This window comes from Somniosus microcephalus, chromosome 10, assembly GCF_052327205.1.
Source record: "Somniosus microcephalus isolate GS21.2 chromosome 10, FLI_Smic_1.0, whole genome shotgun sequence".
NCBI classification, from domain to species: Eukaryota; Metazoa; Chordata; class Chondrichthyes; order Squaliformes; family Somniosidae; genus Somniosus; species Somniosus microcephalus.
The window spans coordinates 229,535,005-229,554,521 of record NC_140996.1 but is presented as its reverse complement, the minus strand read 5'-3'; the positions used below and the strand labels follow the sequence as shown (position 1 = coordinate 229,554,521).

Sequence of the window (19,517 nt, the reverse complement as noted above, 5' to 3'; positions counted from 1 at the left end):
TTTGCCGTTAGATCGAGTATTCCGGACATAGAACCTCCGGATAAACCAAAGTTTCTTGTAGTCACATAAGAACATAAGAAATAGGAGCAGGAATAGGCCACTTGGCCCCTCGAGCCTGCTCCACCATTCAATAAGATCATGGCTGATCTTGGGCTCAAAGCCACTTCCCTGCCCGCTCCTCATAACCCTTCACTCCCTTATCTTGCAAAAATCTGTCTATCTCCACCTTAAATGTATTTAATGACCCAGCCTCCACGGCTCTCTGGGGCAGAGAATTCCACAGATTTATGACCCTCTGAGAGAAGAAATTCCTCTTCATCTCAGTTCTAAAAGGGCGACCCTTTATTCTGAAACTATGCCCCCCGCGTTCTGGATTCCCCTACGAGGGGAAACATCCTCTCTGCATCTACCTTGTTGAGCCGCCTCAGTATCGTATATGTTTCAATAAGATCACCTCTCATTCTTCTAAATTCCTATGAGTATAGGCCCAACCTGCTCAACCTTTCCTCATAAGTCAGCCCCCTCATCTCAGGAATCAACCGAGTGAATCGTCTCTGAACTGCCTCCAATGCAAGTATTACTAACATAAAACTCACTACTGTTTTAATACTTTTGTTTCTCTCAGGATTCAGTTCCCGAGGAACCAGAAATAAAAGATTTCAAAGCTTTGGAAAGGCGGTCGGGCAGGACACGGAGATCTATTAATTACAGGTAAGGGTGCCATTGCTGGCGTGAGCGTCATTTACCGTGCAGTGTTCGAAAGAGGAAATTTCAATCGTGCATCTATCTCGCCACTCCTAATCAGCAGGTAAATGCACACTCTGAGCCATGAAGCTCAGGGTGATCCCAAACTCAGTTCCTGGTCTGTGTGAATAAGCCCGCTCTCTCTCTCTCTCTCTCTCTCTCTCCAGTTGAACATTGGCAAAAGCTACCTTATTCAGCTCCTGCCAAAAGCTCCATTCCCTTGTCCCCAACTCCATGACGTCTGTTTTAAACAATCTTCTGTTGTTCACTTGAGTAGTAATGAATTCTGTCTTATGGTTATAATCGCCCTTTGTTTTTTATGTTAAAAGTAGAAAAAAACTATCTAAAAGCGGAGTATTGTTTCAGAGTATAACACCATTTACAAGTGGAGTTTTGTCAGCATGTCTGAGCATAGGCGTGTGCTCATCCTTGTATGCTGCTTCTCTTCTAAAACTTAACACACAAGCTTCTTTTTTACATACACCGTTCTCTCCTCATCAAACTGGAAATGGCCTTGCCTTATATGGTAGTCTCCAATCAATTCACCTTTCTTCAGCTGATTCTTACGTACACAAGTTTACATTTCTGTACAACGTATGTATATCAACATCCTTTCGCATAGGTTGCAATGTCCTTGTTGAACATCCTCTTCGCAGGAATCCCAGTTTCAGTCCCAAGGTCCTGAAACTGGTCACTTGAACAAACTGTTGTTCGGTGAAATCTGTAACATTCTCTCTTTCTCGCTTTAGTGATGCCAACCACTTTTTATTGCTCTCAATTGAATGAGCTAAACACGAACACTTTTCAGAAGCCGAATTAGCCGAGTTCTGCGTGCCAATGGTGTCTACAGTTTTCGCCCTACTTCGCCCCACTGTTGCTGAACCTCGCCTCCGTGCTTTATGTTGGCTCAAGACCCAACCCCTCAACTCCCCCGCCTCTCCCTTTTCCCCCCCCCCCACCCCACACACACTCCAACTTGTCCAAAACACCATGTGCACATCACCCTGTCTCACCAGCCTCCACTGCCTGCCAATACATCAAATTCAAAATCCTTGACCTCATTTACAAATCTTCCGATATCTAATTTCACCCCCCACCACCACTGCACATTCCAACTTCTGAAATCTCTCCTTTGGTTCTTTTGCTAATCACCTTAAATCTGAATATACTCGACAACTGAACCTCCACAGCCCTTTGGGGTAGAGAATTCCAAGGATTCACAACCCTCTGAGTGAAGAAATTTCTCCTCATCTCAGTCCTAAATGGCCGACCCCTTATCCTGAGACTGTGACCCCTGGTTCTAGACTCTCCAGCCAGGGGGAAACAACCTCTCAGCATCTACCCTGTCAATCCCCTTCAGAATCTTGTATGTTTCAATGAGATCACCTCTCATTCTTCTAAACTCCAGAGAGTATCGGCCCATTCTACACAATCTCTCCTCATAGGACAGCCCTCTCATCCCAGGAATCAATCTAGTTGATCTAAATCTAAATGTTAAGAGAGCAAAACAAAGATTGGGCCTCTTACATGGAGATAAGTAGAACCTAAAATAATCATGAACAAACTTCTAAAAACATTAAAAGAAAATGTATTTCAAAGTTTCTTAAAATTGTAACTTTTATCATAATGGAGAAATTTGACACTCCACAAAATTACAATTAGTTTTTCAGGGGCCTTAACATTTGTTTAGCAGTCAATACGCTGTTCAGACCCCAGTTACACCTAATTCTAAAGGGTCTAATGTTTAAAGGGGTATTTAACAGCGGTATTACCGCGGCAGAGCCCAAGTTTTTGTCAATTTCACTGATTACACTGATTGTCGGCTTTGTGGGGGGTGCCAGAGCAGCCAGTGTCAGAGCAGTGAATGACTGACCGCAACTTTAGGATTTCCACGTTTAAACGTGCATGCGCTACATCCTGAAGTTGCGGTCAGTTTCAAGGGGGTAATAACATAGAAACATAGAAGATAGGAGCAACAGTAGGCCATTCGGCCCCTTGAGCCTGCTCCGCCATTCAATGCAATCATGGCTGATCATCCAAACCCTGTTCCTGCTTTCTCCCCATATCCCTTGATCCCTTTAGCCTTAAGAAATATATCTAACTCCTTCTTGAATATATTTAATGAATTGGCCTCCACTGCCTTCTGTGGTAGAGAATTCCACGGGTTCACCACTCTCTGGGTGAAGAAATTCCTCCTCATCTCAGCCCTCAATGGCTTACCCCTTATCCTTAGACTGTGACCCCTGGTTCTGGACTCCCCCGACCATCGGGAACATCCTTCCTGCATCTAGTCTGTCTGGTCCTGTTAGAATTTTGTAAGTTTCAATGAGAAATAACGGTATTGCCGCGGAAGAGCCCAAGTTTTGGGAACTATTGCCGTTATTACCCACCGCAAATTCCGGCCCTCAGTTTCTCAACCTGAAGCTTTTCAGTGTGAAGCCGTCGATTCACGAATGGTTCAGCTCGCTCTTTTTTGCTGCAGGTTTGATGACTTTGATGATGCAATCGATGAAGCAATACATGAAGACATACAGGAGGCAGAGGGCAAAGGTCAGTGTTGCATGTCGGTCTTTTCACCTCTTCACTCTCTCCTCTCCCACTACCTCTATTCATTATCTTGTGTCTGCATGGTTTTGTCCGACTTTCCCCTTCGCATGTGTATAATCGTTGCTGGTTTCTTTTGCTCCAGATCATCCCTGTTTATACGGCAGAGCAGGTTGGCAAGAATGGGGTGCTGAGCACACCCTTGTTTCCCGAAGTCACGAATCATCTTCGACATGCCCAATTTCCGAGGCGCTCCTGCAGCATTAACGGGGCAGTTGAGAACCAGAATCCAATGACAAAGGAATGTTTGAGGAGTCTCTCATCCTCCATGCATTCTAATTGAGTTGAAAGCAAGACTCGTCTCATCATTAGATGCTGAGAGGCTGTTTCCCCTGGCTGGGAGTCGAGAACTAGGGGTCATAGCCTCAAGATAAGGGGCCGGGCATTTAGGAGTGAGATGAAAGGAAAGAAAAGAAAGGCTTGCATTTATATAGCGCCTTTCTCAATCTCAGGACGTCCCAATGCTCTTTACAACCTGTGAAGTATTTTTGAAGTGGAGTCACTGTTGTAATGTAGGAAACGCAACAGCCAATTTGCGCACAGCAAGCTCCCACAAACAGCAATGAGATAATGACCAGGTAGTGATGTTGATTTGAGGGATAAATATTGGCCCAGGACACCGGGAATAACTCCCCAGCTCTTCTACAGAATAGTTGACATGAATCTTGTCATCCATGTGGAATGACTTATGAAGTAATACTGGGTGGCCTGTTGGTGGCGCTGTCCAGGGAGAGTATAAATACTCTGGCATGGGCCCAGCTTGTGCAGGACATTCTTTAACAGGAACTAGTGAAGGGCACAACTAGATCTCCATGTTGAAAAACAGTTGATTAAAGCTTTGTTTAATACTCGGACCAAGTGCCTAGTAGTTTTCTTACGTCAATAGTGGCCATGGGATCTTTTATGTCCACCTGAGAGAGCAGACGGGGCCTCAGTTTAACGTCTCATCCGAAAGACGGCCCCTCCGAGGAGAAATTTCTTCACTGAGGGTGGTGAATCTTTGGAATTCTCTACCCCAGAGGGCTGTGGAAGCTCAGTCGTTGAGTATATTCAAGACAGAGATCGATAGATTTTTGGGCAGTAGGGAATCGAGGGATATGGAGATCAGGCAGGAAAGTGGAGTTGATGTAGAAGTTCAGCCACGATCTTATTGAATGGTGGAGCAGGCCCGAGGGGCCATATAGCCTACTCCTGCTCCTATTCCGTATGTCCATCCATCTCCTTCCCTAACTTAGTCTTCAGGACCGTAAAACTGTGGCGCTCCTTAGCATTACTCGAGCTTAGTATTACCTAACCATGAATACAGCAACAACTCGTATTTATATAGCGCCTTTAACGTAGTAAAACATTCCCAAGTGTTTCACAGGAGTGTTATAAAACAAAATTTGACAGAGCCGCATAAGGAGGTGTTGGGGCAGTAGACCAAACGCTTGGTCAAAGAGGGAGGTTTCAAGGAGCGCCTTAAAGGAGGGTAGAGAGGCGGAGAGGTTTAGGGAGAGATTTCCAGAGCTTAGAGCCCAGTCAGCTAAAGGCATGGCCGCCAGTGGTGGAGCGATTAAAATCGGGGGATGCTCAAGAGACCAGAATTGGAGACCTCGGCGGGTTGTAGGGCTGGAGGAGGTTACAGAGATGGGGAGGGGGCGAGGACCATTGAAAACAATGACATCGCCTCATCTCTTCTGCTCTTCAACGTCGCTGGGACTGTGGGGATTGGCCCTTCAGACCTGTGCTTTTAAACAAATAAAAATTGCTTTATTTCAATTTTCTGGGTGGTAATTTGAGTTTCATTCTTGCGAATTGCAGGAACAAAATCTATTGAAGTCACGTAGGAAAGAAAAGTCAATCCTTCACTCGGAGCCATGTCACTATTTTTGACATTGTATGCTTTTTGTAACATGCTATTCCAATAGGGGCTGGAAAAGGCAAAGACATGGCAAATATCACTGGACAATCCCTTGGGAAAGATATCTCCACTATACTGGCAGAGTCTAAAGAGATCAAAAGGCGTCCACGAGAAGCTGCCTGCCGACGCAAGAAAAGGCGAAGACTGAATGACCTTGACAGCGATAGCACGCTTGAAGATGAAGAGAGCGAGGAGGAGTTCAAGATAAGTGAAAGGTGAAGAATGATTTCCTGCTGCTTCTCTTTCGAGCTATCATAGGAACAGGAGGAGGCCATTCAGCCCCTCGAGTCTGTTTCGCCATTCAATCAGATCACAGCTGATCTGTGACCTGCCTTTTTTCCATATCCCGTGATACCCTTACCTACCAAAAAATCTATGAATCTCAGTCTTGACCCAGAATTCCAGATTTCCACTACCCTTTGTGTGGAAAAAGTGCTTCCTGATTTCGCTTCTGAATGGGCTAGCTGTAATTTTACGATTGTGCCCCCTTGATCTTGATTCCCCCACCAGAGGAAGTCGTTTCTCCATATCTACCCTATCGAATCCCTTCATCATTTTAAACACCTCAATTCAATCACCCCTCAGAGTTGTTAGAAACATAGAAGATAGGAGCAGGAGTAGGCCATTCGGCCCCTCGAGCCTGCTCCGCCATTCATTGAGATCATGGCTGATCATCCAAATTCAGTACCCTGTCCCTGCTTTCTCCCCATATCCCTTGATTCCTTTAGCCTCAAGAAACATATCTAACTCCTTCTTGAATATATTTAATGAATTGGCCTCAACTGCCTTGTGTGGTAGAGAATTCCACAGGTTCACCACTCTGGGTGAAGAAATTGCTCCTCATTTCAGTCCTAAATGACTTACCCCTTATCCTTAGACTGTGACCCCTGGTTCTGGACTCCCCCGCCATCGGGAACATCCTTCCTGCATCCAGTCTGTCTAGTCCTGTTAGAATTTTATAAGTTTCAATGAATGTGGAACTCGCTACCACCGGAAGTGGTTGAGGCAAATAGCTTGGTTTCAAAGGAAAACTAGATATGTGCATGAGAGAAAAGGGAATAGAAAGATATGCTGAAAGGCTGAGGTGAGGTTGATGGAGTGGGAGGAAACTTGTGCAGCACAGACTAGTTGGTGTTTCTGTGCTGTATATTCTATGTAATCTCTCACCCTGCAGATTTTGGTCCCCCTCCTCCCTTGAAGGCAGCTCCACAAGGGCCAGTAGCCCCTGGTGTGGACCCCGAGTGACCATTCCTCAGGCACCTAACGCATTGTGGGAGCACCAGCGCCCCGAGGACAGCAACGGTTCAAGGAGAGGGCTCACCCTTCTCGGCCTCTGAGCAACTTGGGACCGGCAACAAGTTCGGCCTTGGCTGTGTCGTTCACATCCCGAGAATAAAAATGGGGCTATCCAGTGACTGAAACAGTCGCATCCCCGTCCTACACCACTGTACCTTCGAGCAGGGGTTATTGGCAATCTGGAGCGGGAATCCTGCCAGTTTTTTTAAACCAGGGGCAGTGTGGATAATTGCAGAGGACCATAGAAACATAGAAGATAGGAGCAGGAGTAGGCCATTCGGCCCCTCGAGCCTGTTCCGCCATTCAATGAGATCATGGCTGATCATCCAAATTCAGTATCCTGTCCCTGCTTTCTCCCCATATCCCTTGATTCCTTTAGCCTCAAGAAATATATCTAACTCCTTCTTGAATATATTTAATGAATTGGCCTCAACTGCCTTGTGTGGTAGAGAATTCCACAGGTTCACCACTCTCGTGAGATAAGAAATTCCTCCTCCTCTCTGTCCTAAATGGCTTACCCCTTATCCTTAGACTGTGACCCCTGGTTCTGGACTCCCCCGCCATCGGGAACATCCTTCCTGCATCCAGTCTGTCTAGTCCTGTTAGAATGTTATAAGTTTCAATGAGATCCCCTCTCATTCTTCTAAACTCTAGTGAATATAAGCCTAATCGACCCAATTTCTCTTCATACATCATTCCTGCCACCCCAGGTATCAGCCTGGTGAATCTTCGCTGCACTCCTTCAATGGCAAGAACATCCTTCCTCAGATAAGGTGACCAAAACTGCACAATACTCAAGGTGTGGTCTCACCAAGGCCCTGGACAACTGCAGCAGGACGTCCTTGCTCCTGTACTCGAATCATCTCGTTATGAAGGCCGACATGCCATTTGCCTTCTTAACCGCCTGCTGCACTTGCATGCTTACCTTCAGCGACTGGTGCACAAGGACACCCAGGTCTCGTTGCACTACACCTTTTCCCAATCTATTGCCATTCAGATAATAATCTGTCTTCCTGTTTTTGCCACCAATGTGGATAACCTCGCATTTATCCACATTATACTGCATCTGCCCAATCGCCCAACCTGTCCAAATCATACTGGAGTTTCTCTGCATCCTCCTCACAGCACACATGCCCACCCAGCTTTGTGTCATCTGCAAACTTGGAGATATAACATCTAGTTCCCTCGTCTAGATCATTAATATATATTGTGAATAGCTGGGGTCCTAGCACCGAACCCTGCGGTACCCCACTAGTCACTGCCTGCCAGTCGGAAAAAGACCCGTTCATTCCAACTCTTTTTGCTTTCTGTCTGCCAACCAGTTCTCTATCCAAGTCAGTACCTTACCCCCAATCCCATGTGCTTTAACTTTGCACGCCAATCTCTTATGTGGGACCTTATCGAAAGCCTTCTGAAAGTCCAAATACATCACATCCACTGGTTCTCCCTTATCTATTCTACCAGTTACATCCTCAAAAAATTCCAGTAGATTAGTCAAGCATGATTTACCTTTTGTAAATCCATGTTGACTTTGTCCGATCCTGTCGCTGTTTTCCAAGTGCTCTGCTATTACATCTTTTATAATGGACTCTAGTATTTTCCCCACTACCGATGTCAGGCTTACTGGTTTATAATTCCCCGTTTTCTCTCTACCACCTTTTTTAAATAGTAGGGTTACGTTAGCTACCCTCCAATCTATGGGAACTATTCCAGAGTCTATAGAATTTTTGAAGATGACCAGCAATGCATCTACTATTTCTAGGACCACTTCCTTAAGTACCCTAGGATGTAGATTATCAGGCCCTGGGGATTTATCGGCCTTCAATGCCGTCAATTTCCCCAACACCATTTCCCTACAAATACTGATTTCATTCCATTCCTCCCTCTCATCAGACCCTATGTTCCCCGGCATCTCTGGGAGGTTATTGCGTCCTCCTTTGTGAAGACAGAACCAAAATATGTATTTAATTGGTCTGCCATTTCTTTGTTCCCCATTATAAATTCCCCTGATTCTGACTGCAAGGGACCTACGCTTGACTTCACCAATCTTTTTCTCTTCACATATCTATAGAAGCTTTTACAGTCAGTTTTTATGTTCCCTGCAAGCTTACTCTCATATTCTATTTCCCCCCTCTTAATTAATCCCTTTGTCCTCCTTTGCTGAATCCTAAACTGCTCCCAATCCTCAGGTTTGCTTTTTTTCTGGCCAATTTATATGACCCCTCCTTGGATCTTATGCTACATTGGTCCAGGAAACCACTCTAGGAATTCCTCCTCCACAGTATTGTTACTAATTTGGTTAGCCCAATCTATATGTAGATTAAAGTCACCCATGATAACTGCTGTGCCCTTACCGCACGCTTCTCTAATTTCCCGTTTAATGCCATCCCCAACCTCAGTATTACTGTTTGGTGGTCTGTATACAACTCCCACTAATGTTTTCTGCCCCTTGGCATTTCTCAGCTCTACCCATACAGATTCCACATCATCAGAGCTAATATCCTTCCTTACTATTGTTAATCTCTTTAACCAGCCAAGCTACCCCACCTCCTTTTCCTTTTTGCCTGTCCTTCCTGAATATTGAATACCCCTGGATGTTGAATTCCCAGCCTTGGTCACCCTGGAGTCATGCCTCCGTAATTCCAATTACATCATATCCGTTTACCTCTATTTGAGCAGCTAATTCATCCACCTTATTACGAATGCTCCTCGCATTAAGACACAAAGCCTTCAGGCTTTTTTTTTAATACTCTTAGACCTTTTAGAATTATTTACTGTAGCCCTGTTTGATTTACACCCTTGATTTCTCTGCCTTCCACTTTTGCTTTTCTCCTTCCTGTTTTTTGTTTCTATCCTTGCTTCCCTTTCCTCTGTCTCCCTGCACAGGTTCCCAACTACCTGCCATTTTAGTTTAAACCCTCCCCAACAGCACTAGCAAACACTCCCCCATGGACATCGGTCCCGGACCTGCCCAGGTGCCAACCGTCCAGTTTGTACTAGTCCCACCTCCCCCAGAACCATTTCCAATGTCCCAGGAATTTGAATCTCTTCCCCCTTGCACCATTCCTCTAGCCACGTATTCATCTGAAATAGCCTTCTATTTCTACTCTTGACTAGCACGTGGCACTGGTGGCAATCCTGGGATTACTACCTTTGAGGTCCTATTTTTTAATTTACCTCCTAACTCCCTATATTCTGCTTTTAAGACCTCATCCCGCTTTTTACCTATATCGTTGGTACCTATATGCACCCTCCCCCTCCAGAATGCCCTGCAGCCGCCCTGAGACATTCTTGACCCTTGCACCAGGGAGGCAACACACCATGCTGGAGTCTCGTTTGCGGCCGCAGAAACGCCTGTCTATTCCCCTTAAAATAGAATCCCCTATCGCTATAGCTCTCCCGCTCGTTTTCCTCCCGTCCTGTGCAGCAGAACCACCCACGGTGCCAGGAAGTTGGCTGCTGCTGCCTTCCCCTGATAAGCCATCTCCCTCAACAATATCCAAAGTGGTATATCTGCTTGAGAGGGGGGTGGCCACAGCGGACCCCTGCACTACCTGCCTGCGACTACTACTCTGCCTGGTGGTCACCCATTCCCTTCCTGCCTGTGCAGCCTTTACCTGTGGTGTGACCAACTCCCTAAATGTGTTATCCACGATGTCCTCAGCATCACAAATGTTCCAGTATGTATCCATTCGCAGCTCCAGCGCCGCAATGCGGTCTGCCAGTAACTGCAGCTGGATACACTTCCCGCACACATGGTTGTCAGGGACACAGGAAGTGTCCCTGATTTCCCACATAGCGCAGGAGGAGCATGCCACGGGGCCGAGCTGTCCTGCCATGACTTGCCCTTTAATTAATTTAAATTAAATTAAATCAAATCAATATCACTAATTACACTACAATTAAATGATATACTCAAGGGCCCTTGGTTACTAGCACTCCCTGATACACAACAGAGACCTTAGAAACTATAACCACAAAAATTTAAGACCTTCTAAATTTTATAAACTATTAATCTTAACTGTCAATCTATAGAGTAGTATAAATACTCACCTGGCCATACTCACCCAATCAGCAACTTCCTCTCGCCCGCGTCACTTTTTGAATCGTGACGTGGCTCCGGAATGCTGCTGCCGGTCTGAGATTGGTAAGCCTCTGTTTTATATAAAAACAAAGCTCGCGATAGTGAGTTTAAGTACTCACTGTACCGCCGCTCTCTGCTCCTCCCGACACTGACCAGTGGTGGCCCTAGCATGTGGTGACCTTGGAGAGGGTGCAGAGGAGAATTTACCAGAATGCTGCCAAGCATGAGGAACTTCAGTTATGTGGAGTGACCAGAGAAGCTGGGGTGGTTATCCTTGGAGCAGAGAAGGTTAAGGGGAGTTTTAATCGAGGTGTTCAAAATCATGAGGGGTTTTAATAGAGTAAATCAGGAGAAACTGTTTCCAGTGGCAGGAGGGTCGGTAACCAGAGGACACAGATTTAAGATCATTGGCAAAAGAACCAGAGGGGAGATGAGAGAAAAAATTTTACGCACCAAGTTGTGTTGTGGAATTCATTGCCTGAAAGGGTGGTGGAAGCAGATTCAATAGCCAACTCATTTTTGTAAGTTACTAAATACTTGAAAAGGAAAAATTTGCAGGGCTTTGGGCAGTGAACGGGGGAGTGGGACTAATTGGATAGCTCTTTCAGAGAGCAGGCACGATGGGCCGAATGGCCTCCAGAACATACAAAAATGACCGGCAGGAAAAGACCAGCTGGTTCATTAAGCCTGCCCCACAATCATGAGGGCTGGAGCCTCATGATTGGAAACTCTCCCCCCACCCCTACGTCCCACAGCAGCCTGGGAGAGGCAAAGAAACACAAAAAACCTAGAATAACAACAGAAAATGCTGGAAAAACTCAGCAGGCCAGGCAACATCTGTGGAGAGAAATCAGAGTCGACGTTTCGGGTGAACCCTTTTTCAAAACTGGAAAGGAAATGAAATAGATCGAAGGCAGGGCTGCGATAGAACAAAAGAAGTGAAGAGACATTAAGAGGTATTCAAAACCAGACGAGATGGTAATAGGACAGTGGAGACAAAAGACGGCTCCAGATTAGGTGTGAAGTGTACTGGCAGAATGGGAGACAGCTGCCATGTGGGGGAGAGAGATAAAAGAAAAGGGGGGGGGGGAAGGGGGGAAGGGAAAACCCAAAACAAAGGGGTGGAAAAAAAATATAAGTAAAAATGTAATAGGGGCCGAGGTTATGATCTGAAATTGTTGAACTCGATATTGAGTCCGGAAGGCAGCAGAAAAAACCTAGTGTCAGTTAGGGAAAAATACTCTTGATAATTTCTCTCCAACCCCCTCAGGTGATCAGAACCAGTCCAGGAGATCCCACGGACCATGTTTCTTCTATATGATACGATCTCTGCCCCAGTCAAGAACCAGTCTAGCTCCCTGTTGACTCTCAGTCCTAAAGCCAGTAACATGCTTGCAAAGTAAACCGTTAATAACAAAAATGCCTATATGCCACAGTTTTGTCCACACACCAATTTAAAATCCACATAATCAGACTTCTTGAAACCGTCTGGTGTGTTTTGGCGTTATAATCTTGGCTAATGCCTTTCAAGGGAACTTGTGTACCACAGCATTCCAGTGATGAACCATGGTTAACGGAGAGGTGGCCCTTTTTATAAAAAAAAAAAAATAAGTATTTCTCTGTTTAGCAGTGAAGAAGAGTTTGAGATCTCTGAGCGAGACAGCGAGGCAGACCCTGCTTCAAATGACGAAGAGGGTTTCGAAGTCCGCCGACGAGGAAGGCACCGGAAATATGTGGAACCAATGAGGCGGAGTCGGAGGTTAAGAGGAAGAGAAGTTAAAAAGAGATATTCGGACGAGGACGAGGAGGATGAAGGAGAACGCGAAGGTGCAAAGTGTTTCATTGCCTCTTTCTTTTTTTTCCCCTCCCCATTCAATTTCTTCCTCTCCTACCCTGAAGTTGCTGAGCTTGTGTTCCACATGCACCAACACGTGTGAGGCTAGATTTAAAAAGACTTGCATTTCTGTGGCGCCTTTCACGCCCTCGCGACGCCCCAAAGTGCTTTACAGCTAATGAAGCACTTTTGAAGTGTAGTCATTTTTTTTTACATTTTTTTAAAAAGGGCATAAGAACATAAGAAATAGGAGCAGGAGTAGGCCGTACGGCCCCTCGAGCCTGCTCCACCATTCAATAAGATCATGGCTGATCATCGACCTCAACTCCACTTTCCCGCCCTAGCCCTTGATTCCCCTAGAGTCCAAAAATCTATCGATCTCCGCCTTGAATATACTCAATGACTGAGTATCCACAGCCCTCTGGGGTAGAGAATTTCGACAATTCACCACCCTCTGAGTGAAGAAATTCCTCCTCCTCCTCGGTCTTAAATGGCCGACCCCCTATCCTGAGACTGTGCCCCCGAGTCCTAGACTCTCCAGCCGGGGGAAACAATCTCTCTCCATCTATCCTGTCAATCCCCCATTTCAATGGGATCACCTCATTGGTCTAAACTCCAGAGAGTGTAGGCCCAGCCTTCTCCTCCTAGGACAACCCTCTCATCCCAGGAATTAATCTCGTGAACCTTTGTTGTACCGCCTCTTAAGGCAAGTATATCCTTCCTCAGGTAAGGAGACCAAAACTGCACAGTACTCCACGTGTGGTCTCACCAAAGCCCTGTACAATAGTAGGATGACTTCCTTACTCTTGTACTCCCACCCCCTGGCATCATAGCCAGACCTAGACTTTTCCTCATCCAATGTCCATACAGGGTGATTAGGATTCCTGGTTGATTTCTGATTTAATTCCCTAACCCAGAGATGCTAAGGCCAACTGTAGTGCCTCTACTCCTACCCTAGCCGACATCAGCCAAATCCTTACAGACTGAGAGCTTCCGGTGTCTAAAGCTTAGTACTCCACTCTATCACCACATTTACACTTCTAGTTGCTGTGTCTGGTTTATATTTTGTGGAAAACTGCAGGAAACGTTTTTACACTTTTAAAAAAAAGAAAGACTTGCATTTCTACAGCGCCTTTCACGACCACCGGATATCTCAAAACGCTTTACAGCCAATGAAGTACTTTTGAAGTGTAGTCACTGTTGTAATATAGGAAACGCAACAGTCAATTTGTGCACAGCAAGCTCCCACAAACAGCAATGAGATAATGACCAGATGATCTGTTTTTAGTTATGTTAGTTGAGGGTTAAATATTGGCCAGGACACTGGGGATTACTCCTTCGAAAAATAGCGGCCGTGGGATCTTTTACGTTCACCTGAGAGCAGACGGGGCCTCGGTGTAACATCTCATCTGAAAGACGGCACCTTCGACAGTGCGGCGCTCCCTCAGCACTGCCCCTCCGACAGTGCGGCCCTCCCTCAGTACTGCCCCTGTGACAGTGCAGCGCTCCCTCAGTACTGCCCCTCCGACAGTGCGGCACTCCCTCAGTACTGCCCCTCCGACAGTGCGGCACTCCCTCAGTACTGCCCCCTCCGACAGTGCGGTTCTCCTTCAGTACTGCCCCTCCCTCAGCACTGCCCCTCCGACAGTGCGGCGCTCCCTCAGCACTGCCCCTCCGACAGTGCGGCGCTCCCTCAGCACTGCCCCTCCGACAGTGCGGCGCTCCCTCAGCACTGCCCCTCCGACAGTGCGGCGCTCCCTCAGCACTGCCCCTCCGACAGTGCGGCGCTCCCTCAGCACTGCCCCTCCGACAGTGCGGCGCTCCCTCAGCACTGCCCCTCCGACAGTGCGGCGCTCCCTCAGCACTGCCCCTCCGACAGTGCGGCGCTCCCTCAGCACTGCCCCTCCGACAGTGCGGCGCTCCCTCAGCACTGCCCCTCCGACAGTGCGGCGCTCCCTCAGCACTGCCCCTCCGACAGTGCGGCGCTCCCTCAGCACTGCCCCTCCGACAGTGCGGCGCTCCCTCAGCACTGCCCCTCCGACAGTGCGGCGCTCCCTCAGCACTGCCCCTCCGACAGTGCGGCGCTCCCTCAGCACTGCCCCTCCGACAGTGCGGCGCTCCCTCAGCACTGCACTGGAGCGTCGGCCTAGATTTTTGTGCTCCAGTCTCTGGAGTGGGACTTGAACCCACAACCTTCTGACTCCAAGGCGAGAGTGCGGCCCACTGGGCCACTGGCATGTAACAAATGATCATTTTAAGCTATAATACTGGAAATTTGGGCCCTAGCACCTTGCCAGTAGAGGTGCTCGTTTCATTACTCCAGGAGGCATTGGCTTTGAAGTCTTGGCTGTTGCCTCTCTTGAATCGTGACCTTCCTGTCTTCTGTTTCTCGTAAAAGACAGTCCTCGTGACAACGCTTGATGTAGTTTTGGCATGGCTGAGTGGCTAAAATGTTTGCAGTTTAATTTCCCTCTCCTTAACTAAATGACGGAAGACTGGATAAAAACTAAGGGGGAGTTAATGGATCCGTAACAACCTGCATTTATATAGCACCTTTTGATGTAGTGAAACATCCCAGGGTGCTGCACAGGTGCGTGATACCTGCGCTCCTCAAATTCTGGCCTCTTGAGCATCCCTGATTATAATCGCTCCACCATTGGCGGCCGTGCCTTCAGTTGCCTGGACCCTAAGCTCTGGAATTCCCTCCCCAAACCTCTCCACCTCTCTTTCCTCCTTTAAGACACTCCTTAAAGCCAACCTCTTTGACCAAGCCTGTCCTAATATCTCCTTATGTGGCTCGGCGTCAAATTTTTATCTTGTAGCAGCCCTGTGAAGCTCCTTGGGACGTTTTACTACGTTAAAGTTGTTGTTGCACTATTAACAAAATTTGACACCAAGCCACCAGTAGGACTGGTGTCCAAAAGCTTGGTCAAAGAGGTAGGGCTGGCAGTAAATAATTCCCATATGAGAGCTAAGAGAGGAGGGATCAGGCAAACTTTGCCTGGTTCAAAGATGTCAGCCGTGGCTCATACGAATTAGGAGCAGGAGTAGGCCACTTGGCCCTTCGAGCCTGCTCCGCCATTCAATAAGCTCATGGCTGATCTGATTGCTCCACATTCCCACCTACCCCCGATAACTTTTCACCCCTTTGCTTACCAAGAATTTATCTACCTCTGCCTTAAAAATATTCAAAGACTCTACTTCCACTGCCCTCTGAGGAAGAGAGTTCCAAAGACTCACGACTCTCTGTGAAAACATTTCTCCTCATCTCTGCCTTAAATGGGCGACCCCTTATTTTTAAACCGTGACCCCTAGTTCTAGATTCTCCCACAAGAGGAAACATCCTCTCCACATCCGCCCTGTCCAGACCCCTCAGGATCTTGTATGTCTCAATCAAGTCACCTCTTACTCCTCTAAACTCCAGCGGATACAAGCCTAACCTGTCCAACCTTTACTCATAAAACCTGCGCATTCCAGGTATTAGTCTAGTAAACCTGCTCTGAACTGCTTCCAAAGCATTTACATCCTTAAATAAGGAGACCAATACTATACACAGTACTCCAGATGTGGTCTCACCAATGCCCTGTATAACTGAAGCATAACCTCCCTACTTTTGTATTCAATTCCCCTCGCAATAAACAATAACATTCTATTAGCTTTCCTAATTACTTGCTGTACCTGCATAGTAACCTTTTGCAATTCATGCACTAGGACACCCAGATCCCTCTGCATCTCAGAGCTCTGCAATCTCTCGCCATTTAGATAATATGCTTTTTTATTCTTCCTGCCAAAATGGACAACTTCACATTTTCCCACATTCTACTCCATTTGCCAGATCTTTGCCCACTCACTTAACCTATCTATATCCCTTTGTAGCCTCCTTATGTCCTCTTCACAATTTATTTTCCTACCTATCTTTGTCATCAGCAAATTTAGCAACCATACCTTCGGTCCCTTCATCCAAGTCATTTATATAAATTGTAAAATGTTGAGGCCCCAGCACTGATCTCTATGGCACACCACTTGCTAATCAGAAAATGACCCATTTTATGCCTACTCTCTGTTTCCTGTTAGCTAGCCAATCTTCTATCCATGCCAATATGTTACCCCCTACACCATGAGCTTTTATTTTCTGCAGTAACCTTTGATGTGGCACCTTATCAAATGCCTTCTGGAAATCTAAGTACAGTACATCCACCGGTTCCCCTTTATCCACAGCACACGTTACTTCCTCAGAGAACTCTGATAAATTGGTTAAACATGATTTCCCTTTCACAAAACCATGTTGACTGCCTGATTACTTTGAACTTTTCTATGTGCCCTGCTATAACATCTTTAATAGCTTCTAACATCTTCCCTGTGACGGATGTTAAGCTAACTGGCCTGTAGTTTCCTGCTTTCTGTCTCCCTTTTTGAATAAAGGAGTTACGTTCGCTATTTTCTAATCTAATAGAACTTTCCCTGAATCTAGGGAATTTTGGAAAATTAAAACCAACGCACCAACTATCTCACTAGCCACTTCTTTTAAGGCCCTAGGATGAAGTCCATCAGGACCCGGGGACTTGTCAGCCCGCAGCTCCAACAATTTGCTCAGTACCACTTCCCTGGTGATTATTTTCTCGAGTTCCTCCTCCCTTCCATTTCCTGATTTACATCTATTTCTGGGATGTTACTTGTATCCTCTATAGTGAAGACCGATGCAAAATACCTGTTCAATTCAACTGCCATCTCCTTATTTTCCATTATTAATTCCCCAGACTCGCTTTTTATAGGACCAACACTCACTTTGTTAACTCTCTTTTTAAAATATCTATAGAAACTCTTACTATCTGTTTTTATATTTCTAGCTAGCTTTCTCTCGTTTGTCATTCTTTGCTGTTTTTTATATTCTGTCCAATCTTCTGACCTGCCACCCATCTTTGTGCAATTATATGCTTTTTCTTTAAGTTTAATACTATTTTTAACTTTTTTAGTTAACGACAGATGGTGGGTCCTCCCCTTGGAATATTTCTTTCTTGTTGGAATGTATATAGTCTGTATATTTTGAAATATCCCATTAAATGTCTGCCACTGACTGCTATTGACCTATCCCTTAACCTAATTTGCCAGTTCACTTTAGCTAGCTCTGCTTTCATGCCCTCATAATTGCCCTTATTTAAGTTTAAAATACTAGTCTTGGACCCACTCTTCTCTCTCTCAAACTGAATGTAAAATTCAATCATATTATGATCGCTGCTACCTAGGGGCACCTTCACTAGGAGGTCATTAATTAATCCTATCTCGTTGCACAATACCAGGTCTAGTATAGCCTGCTCTCTGGTTGGCTCCAGAACGTGCCGTTGTAAGAAACTATCCCGAAAACATTCCATGAACTCCTCACCTATGCTACCTTTGCCTATCTGATTTTTCCAGTCTATATGCAGATTAAAATCCCCCATGATTATTGCCGTACTCTTCTGACAAGCTCCCATTATTTCTTCCTTTATACTCCACCCTACCATGTGGTTACTGTTAGGGGGCCTGTACACCATTCCCACAAGTGACTTTTTGCCTTTATTTTTTCTCATCTCTACCCAAACCGCATCTACATCCTGGTTTCCTGAACTTAGGTCATCCCTCTCTATTGTGCTAATACCATCATTAATTAACAGAGCCACCCCTCCACCTTTTCCCACCTCCTGTCCTTCCTAAATGTCATGTACCCTTCAATAGTCAGGTCCCAATCTATGTCATCCTGCAGCCATGTTTCTGTAATGGCTATCAGATCATATTTATTTATTTCTATTTGCACTATCAGTTCATCTGTTTTGTTTCGAATGCTGCGTGCATTCAGATGCAGAGCCTTTAGTTTTGTTCTTTTATTATTTTTGTAACCTCTAGCCTTAACTGTTGATTTACTCTTAGATTTATACTCTCTATCCCTTCCTGTCATGGCCTGTTTATCATTTCCCATATTAATACCTTTCTCTATTGCCTTGTCTCTAATCTTTGATTTACCACATCTTCTCAAATTTGATCCCTTGCCCCCACTATTTAGCTTAAAGCCCTCTCTACCGCCCTAGTTATACAACTCGCCAGAACACTGGTCCCAGCACGGTTCAGGTGAAGACCGTCCCAACGATACAGATCCCACTTTCCCCAGTACTGGTGCCAGTGTCCCAGGAATTGAAACCCACTTCTCCCACACCAGTCTTTGAGCCACTCATTCATCTCTCTAATTTTATTTGCTCGGGGCTCAGGTAATAATGCAGACATTATTACCCTTGAGGTTCTGCTTTTTTAATTTAGCCCCTAGCTGCTCATACTCTCCCAGCAGAACCTCTTTCCTAATTCTACCTATGTCGTTGGTACCTACATGGACCACGACCACTGGCTCCTCCCCCTCCCACTGCAAGTTCCTCTCATAGAAACATAGAAGATAGGAGCAGGAGTAGACCATTCGGCCCCTCGAGCCTGCTCTGCCATTCAATGAGATCATGGCTGATCATCCAAATTCAGTACCCTGTTCCTGCTTTCTCCCCAAATCCCTTGATCCCTTTAGCCTTAAATATATCTAACTCCTTCTTGAATATATTTAATAAGTTGGCCTCAACTGCCTTCTGTGGTAGAAAATTCCACAGGTTCACCACTCTCTGGGTGAAGAAATTCCTCCTCATCTCTGCCCTAAATGGCTTACCCCTTATCCTTAGACTGTGACCCCTGGTTCTGGACTCCCCCGCCATCGGGAACATCCTTCCCGCATTGAGTCTGTCTAGTCATGTTAGAATTTTATAAGTTTCAATGAGATCCCCTCTCATTCTTCTAAACTCCAGCAAATATAAGCCTAATCGACCTAATCTCTCCTCGTACATCATTCCTGCCATCCCAGGTATCAGTCTGGTGAATCTTCGCTGCACGCCCTCCATGGCAAGAACATATTTCCTCAGATAAGGCGACCACTTGTGCACTAACAATGACAATAAAGTTGATTTATGGGGGGGAAAACTGCACACAATACTCAAGATGTGGTCTCACCAAGGCCCTGTACAACTGCAGCAGGACATCCTTGCTCC

General features: G+C 46.0%; 1 protein-coding gene across 10 annotated transcripts in view; it reads left to right on the top strand.

Moving 5' to 3' along the window:
* Positions 1–19,517, top strand: part of rsf1a (remodeling and spacing factor 1a) — a 156,385-nt gene that overhangs the window by 79,441 nt on the left and 57,427 nt on the right. For 8 of the 10 annotated variants that reach the window (XM_085999739.1, XM_085999740.1, XM_085999732.1 and 5 more), the window contains exons 11-14: positions 626–711; positions 3,227–3,294; positions 5,259–5,466; positions 12,259–12,458. In XM_085999739.1, the coding sequence (XP_085855865.1) occupies positions 626–711; positions 3,227–3,294; positions 5,259–5,466; positions 12,259–12,458 (562 nt within the window). The remainder of the gene's footprint in view (positions 1–625; positions 712–3,226; positions 3,295–5,258; positions 5,467–12,258; positions 12,459–19,517) is intronic. The other 2 variants (XM_085999731.1, XM_085999738.1) reach the window with 1 other exon arrangement.